The sequence below is a fragment of the Apteryx rowi genome, unplaced genomic scaffold (genome assembly GCF_003343035.1).
Source record: "Apteryx rowi isolate R43461 unplaced genomic scaffold, aptRow1 scaffold_49, whole genome shotgun sequence".
Lineage (NCBI taxonomy): Eukaryota > Metazoa > Chordata > Aves > Apterygiformes > Apterygidae > Apteryx > Apteryx rowi.
In genome coordinates, this window is record NW_020450749.1 from 1,462,795 (window position 1) to 1,469,798 (window position 7,004).

Genomic DNA, 7,004 nt, shown 5'->3' on the forward strand with positions numbered 1-7,004 from the left:
CTCTCCTTGTTGGCTCCTCCACCACCTGTGTCAAGAAGTTGTCACCAATGCTCTGCAGGAACCTCCGGGACTGTTTGTGCCTAGCTGTGTTGTCTTTCTAGCAAGTATCAGGATGGTTGAAGTCCCCCACGAGAACCAGGGCCTGTGATCATGAGGCTATTTCCAGCTGTCTCTAGAAGGCCTCACTGACTTCCTCTTCCTGATCAGGTGGCCTGTAGTAAATACCCACAACAGTGTCACCCATGCTAGCCTGCCCTTTAATCCTTACCCATAAGCTCTCAACTTGCTTTTCATCCACCCCTAGGCACAGCTCGATACATTCCAGTTGTTCTCTCAGCTAAAGAACAACTCCACCACCTCGCCTTCCTGGTCTGTCTTTCCTAAAAAGCACGTAGCCATCCATGACAGCATTCCAGTCATGCAAGCTATCCCACCATGTCTCTAACTGCAATGAGATCGTGGCCCTGTGACCGCACACAGATCTCTAATTCTTCCTGTTTATTCCCCATGCTGCATGCATTGCTGTACAGGCATCGAGTATGCAGGTTTCCCAGGAGGGGTACAAGAGGATCCTCCACAGTCATGTCCTGTGCACACTTCCCTGGCTGCATGCACCCGCCAGAGGCATCCTGACTTGAGCTATCTTTTGCCAACTACCCTGTCTCTATAACTCTCCCCTTACCCCAACTTTCCTAGTTTAAAGCCTTCCTTACAAGGCTGGCCAACCTGTTGGCAAAGACATGCGTGCCCCGCTTAGTGAGGTTGATCCCATCTCTCCCCATCCCACCATAAGCCACCTGTTTTTTGTCATGGTGTGAATAGTCTGCTACATCTAACTGCAGAGCAGGAACAAACTACAACCATGACTCTTCCCTCCCACAACCATCCAGAGGAGGGTTGTGACTGGAGAATGCTGTTCCTCTTTTCAGGCCCATATGCCCATACACTTCCTTCATCAGAACTGACAAAAAAAAGAAAGGTGGTGCCACTCAGATGTCATTCCAATGCAGATAAAGGACATGGTCGGACATATCCTCTGTGACCATCCCTCCTGTTAAGATCAAGCTCAAAAATGGGAGCTAAAAGGCTCCTTGCAAAGAGGCAAGAGCACATGAGGGGAAGACTGCCTGCACATAATGCTGTGCTGAGATACAGTAGATTATTTCTGCCTTGGACTTAGGATTGCAATCTTTCTAGGGACTGCCAGGAACTTTGTCTTAAAATGGACTCTGTAATCAGCCTCTGAAATATAGCTGCCTACTTCTGCTAGCACTCCTGGGACATACCCTGCTAAGCATGTTTCACTGCCCTGTCAAGTTATGGTCACAATTCTGGATAAATCTTTAAAAGTTCCAAGTGACATATTCTGTTAAGGCCCGAAGAATGAAAACAAAGCAAATAACTAGCGTGATCAAATGAATATATGAGACCAAACTCAAATGCATTCCACTCAATTTGGTCATTTTTTCATTGCAGACACAACACAGCATTATCAAAAGAACAAGAGGCAGCTTGATCTTTTCATCAATTTGGAAAAAACCCAAACCATACTGTCATTGCAATCAGAAGTGAAGGTTATCTGGGAAGGAAAGAGGCAAGGCAGAAACCACCCAGAGGAAAACAGACGTACTCTCATGGAAATCTAGGAAGGATGCACAGCTGCTGGGGAAGCAGCAGCAGAGTGGTTAAGATACCTTGCTGATGACCCCAAATCATGAGCTGCAGCTTTGCACCAAAACACTGTGCTAGACCAACCTGTCTATATACTGCATTTTGCTACCTGGGCTGTTAAACTGAAGGTGACCAGATGCTCTACACCATAAAACAATAGGATAAACTGCTGTCTGCAGAAACGTGTATGCCTTAATCCAGTTGATCTGGCCCTCTATGCCTTTAAGGTTCAAAATAAACCTTCACAGCAGTTCATAATCTGAAAATACATACTCCACCAATACCGAACTGGAAGCATTGCCAGGCAACGTCACAGTCCTCTCCAGAACCGTTACTCAAGACAGCTTGTTGAAGTTGTTCACTCATCAGTCATATCTACCTATCCTATTTTTCAGTTCCCTTCACAGGGTTACTGTAACATGACAAACTGGAGTCCTTCCAAGGTGACCTAGAAAAAAAGAATCATGTAGTGATACAGAGACCCAGGACACATTAAGAAACGGATTCACCTATGTCTTCATGCAGGATGACTCAAAGGTGGCTAAAGGGTTCCAACTTCCACTGGAACTTCATGGAAACAAGTAATTGGTTTCTTTAAATGCCTCTGGAAACCCCAGCCTGCAGAAGTGTGAATGATGGAGGAATACCTTTGGTATCAAACAAAAAGATATCCTTAATACTGTTGCTGTTATGCTGGGCTAATGGAAACTGGCAGAAGAAGGGGCAATGGCCTTAACAGGCATTAATTCTCTGTAGCTTGCAAATATCACTTTATCAGAGCTATACCTCCTACTTAGTATGAGACAAGAAGACAATCAAGTGAATTCACTTGCCATCCATCAAACCTGAGAAATCTTTGACCAAGTACGAGGAGAATAAAAAAAAAAAAGCCTGACAACCTGTCTAGCCCTTCATAAAAATATGCCGCACAAAACGTCTTCCAAACACTACCTTCCAAGTCATTGCTTCTGCTTTAAGATCTTGACAAAGGCAAAATTTTGCTATGGCTATTGACCCACGTAACATATGGTAAATGCATGTTACCCATGTATTTACCCATTGGCAAAAGCTAAACTTGCCAACCATGGTTATACTTCTTTTGATTCTCAACACTGTTGCAATTGATATTCTCATCACTACTACCTAGTGTGCTGTTAAGGCCACTGCTTCATGATTTGTAACAGGACCAGAAGAAAAACAACCATACATTAGAATAGGTTTATTTCATGCCGAAGTTGGAGTGGCTTTTTTCATGGTTCTGTTTGCTCTCCACATGCAAGCATATGGTTAGCCAAACTCTGCTGATGTTACTATACAAACATTTTGTAAGCACAAATCTCTTTCTGAATCAAGCATTCATTAGAAGTGCTGACTACTGTTTATAAATACTACAATGAAATCATGGAACATCCACATAATGAAAGCTCAGTTTTAAGTGAACAGACTCTAAACTTGTATTTGTCAAGCCACTGAGTAACAAAAATGATCTCTTCACTTTCACTATGTTCCCAGAACAGCACTCTTTCCACAGACAGTACATTGCTGTACTTTACTTCTGGAACAGAAACAGTATTAATTATACAGGGCCAGACTGTGGCTTCCTTACTCACCTCTGCACTCTTACTCAGGCAAGAAATCTCCCTGAAGTCATTAGGATTATTTGTGCAATGCATTACCGACTGAAACGGGGATTACAATCTGGCCCACAGAAAACTAAAATTACTTTCTCATGTACTACAAATAGCCCGTACTCTCCTTAAAGTAAAGTTCCTTCAAGGTAAACTTCCTTATATAATCCTGAAAAAAAATTGTACTAAAGTGATAAGGACAGTAAAATTCAAAACTAGCACATGATAATTTACCAAATTGATACTTGTCAAAAAGCAATAGACTGACTTTTAGTTTAACTCTTTGTTGAAATTAGGGTCTCTGTAGATGCAAACCAGTCATCTTGGCACTGAAAGCTGCATGGTTTTCATCCTCTCTCTGATTCTCAGTTGCTGTTCAGGGACAGAATTAGATTTTCATTAGCTTCATTTTATACAGTGCTTAGTTTGCGTTCATACAGTAAAATAAATTTGCTTTTACAAAGCTCTTGCTGAAAGATCTCAGCTTTAAACTCTTAACCAAAGTGCAAACTCCTTTAAAAATGTTTAATTTTGCTGATCTCCATAGCTTCCTAAGACCTTTATCTATATCCTATTTTCCATCTGCACCACAGCAATTAATGACTATGTCACACAGCTACAGCAAAACTTCTTCTAGGTTTGAAACCACCAGCCTATTAATTTTACTCTGCACATTTTCTGCTTGATGCTATGTTGGATGTGAGCACACACAAAATCTAACATGAGACAGTTCTGTGAAATGAACGTCCTTCTGGTTACTTAAAAAGACAATTTCCAATCTAGTCTATCATTTCATGGTTTCTCCATCCTTCCTCACTGGCTGAGGCAAACAATTTGTAACAGTTTCCCAAGGCATTTTTCTGCATTTGAAAGTGAACACTGGTTCGGTATTTGCCCTCCAACCTATCCTAAGTAGGCAAAGCATTAGAAGTTGGCCATTAGTTCACACACCCTGCAATGAAAGTGATAGTATTTTCTTTGTACGTGTTTCATCAGTTGCTCAACTTAGGCATTAAAACACTGGGGACCTTTGGCCACATTCGAGATAGCGTTTTCTGCACACTGAAGTTTGTTAGTGTGTTAATGACAAGTGAGCAGAATTAGACCCTTTTCATAGCCAAGCTTGAAGCAAAAGTCAGCCTACGGTTCTATGAAAATGCCTGGATAATGGCTTCTGCTTCAAGTATTTATTGCAGCATCCTTGGTCAACTTTAAAGACACTGATTTGCATTTCATAAACCATTTCCTGAGCCTTCACTCAAATTACCCTCATTAATACTTTCTGATTGTCTCTTGAGTCAAAACCTGTCTGCTCAACCATCCCACATACAGGCCATTTCAGGGTTCCTTTTCAGCAAGCACGCTTTCCACAGGCACCCTATGCAAGCAACCTTTCTTCTTCCACAGTGCTTTACCAACATGATACTTCCATGCTGACACTGTTAAATTAACACTAAGGCAAGTACATGACCTTCAGCTCACATTCAGCTTTAATACAGGTTTTTTGCTGGAGCTATTCCATCTTGATGTCACATGACAAATGATTGTCGATCTTTTATTTTTCCCCTCCCACATTAGGTCTTTCCAGGCCAAGCTTTTCTGCAAGGCAGAACTACCCACGCCTTATTCTGCAATAAAAACAAAACTCATTTTGAAAAACTTCCCTTTGTACTGCCCACATATAAAAAGTAAGTCTGTTTCACTGCTGAATTACAGATCTTTTTGATGAACAACCTGCAGGCTATGCGCATAAACACATGATTTTTAGGCCAAGTAGAATCCAATCGAGATGAGGAGAAGGGAATGAACAAGGGAACACTTTTCTTAGGGCAATGTTGAAACCTCAGTCAAAACAAAAGGCAGGAAGTGAAGTTCCATAAAAACAAACAAAAAAGTGTTACTCCACCAAACCCTTTCACACATTACTCCAAAGCAGCCATATTGGCAAACATGAAATAGGAAGAGAAATGTAGAAGATATCCAAATATACTCAGTATCTGTAAGTATCGGGTTTATAAAATCTCTTTTTTTTACTAGCCAGTAAAAACACTAGCTAGTAGAAGAGCAAAAAAACGTTGTGTGTGTGTTTTCTGTTGGCTATGGATTGAATTCAACCATGGTTTAACTCCATACTTTTAACTACATTTTACTCCAAATTTCAGTGCAGAGATAAATTCTGCAGTGATTTTTAAAATCATTATTTTGTGTAACCAGCAAAACGGTTCTTACATCTTGCTTTGAAATTAACAAAGTCTATGACTGTAAAGATCAGAGAGCACACAATCTCATGTTTTTACTTATGCTGAACTATCCAGAATAAGTGCTTTGAGGCAGATAGTGCATGTTTGCCATTTATTACATGTCTGTACATGTCCTAACACAGTGGGACTTCCAATTATTTAGCATACCCACATGTCACGTCAATATAAAGGTATATAACACTGTGAGGTTTCATGGCCTACGTTCAACATTGACCTCAAAGGTCTTGGACAAGGCTTGTATTACACAAAGACTGCAAAGACTATGAGCATGATGCTGTCAGCTCACAGAAAGGAAAGCACAGACTTTCTGCCATGAAAAGCAAGCCTTGACCATCAGCTGGCAAAAGTCAACCCCTAACATGTAATCTGTACAGAGAAAGTGAATGCCCAGCAGAAATATCTGCATGGTACCCGAGGTTTCTCAGGATCTTACACATATATGGGAGGTCACACCTCCTAAGGGGCATCTCTGAAATAAAACATACAGCAGGTGGAGAAACCATTCACCTTACAATGTGTTCACATACAGAAGATGTTTCTGATCTCCAAACACTCTCTGGTGAAGGCTTTCAGCACCCTCTTTTCCATAAGCTGGGCCTCCTTCACCATGTGAAATTCATTCCAAAGGCACATCCACATCAGCTGAATTGGCTTCTGTACCATAAAAACAGCCACGAACTGCAATAGTCTACGAGACACCTATACCTACAAGATGCTATAAAAACCTGGTCCAGTGCAGCACTGAAGCATATGTATATTGTAACTGGAAGGTAACTAGATCAGATCCTCAACACTCACATGAACTTCTTAAGCGATAAAAAGAAGAAGAAAAAAAGGTTATTTACATCAAATGCTTCCAATAGAAGACTTCCAATGGAGGGCAATTAGACCCTTTTCATAATGGGAGAACTATGACTAGATTAAAGAATATAGTCCACTACAAAAAAAACTAGTGACAAGGATATCTTATGTGCTAACTGAGCTTTACAAAACATTTACAACCTGTGATGAATTTTCCCTTTCTTTTTGTTGTTTTATGTTCCCTTCATTCTCCAAAATTAGGGAAAGTTCTGAAAGAGTGTATGACTGATGTTTTTCATCCATACTGAAGGGACAGTATGATACAATCTGATCTTCCTCATCTAACCATCTGACATGCACTCAGTCCTTTTAGTCACATAGTAGCTCAGTTCCAATGTCTGCTCCAGGAAAGATGGTCCTCTAGGATTATAGTTTACATCCTGTATGTTCTAGAATCCTAAAAAATAAGTGAAAAATCTAAGCTTTAACACTATCAGATGTCCAAAAATAGTTGGGGGATTTATACATCCTCTTGCTTGAAAAGAAATTCTGAAGCAGCATGATGCATTCATCCATAATGGAAGTACCAAGCCACTGATCGGAATCAAGCAGGAGTCAGGAATTACATTACTAAGAAGAAAAA

General features: G+C 40.7%; 1 protein-coding gene across 1 annotated transcript in view; it reads right to left on the bottom strand.

The window, feature by feature from the left end:
• PTPN5 (protein tyrosine phosphatase, non-receptor type 5) overlaps positions 1-6,732 on the bottom strand; it is a 67,569-nt gene extending 60,837 nt beyond the window's left edge. The window contains exon 1 of the mRNA XM_026078915.1: positions 6,708-6,732. Within this exon, the coding sequence (XP_025934700.1) occupies positions 6,708-6,717 (10 nt within the window). The 5' untranslated portion in view covers positions 6,718-6,732. The remainder of the gene's footprint in view (positions 1-6,707) is intronic.
• Positions 6,733-7,004: the final 272 nt, after the last annotated feature.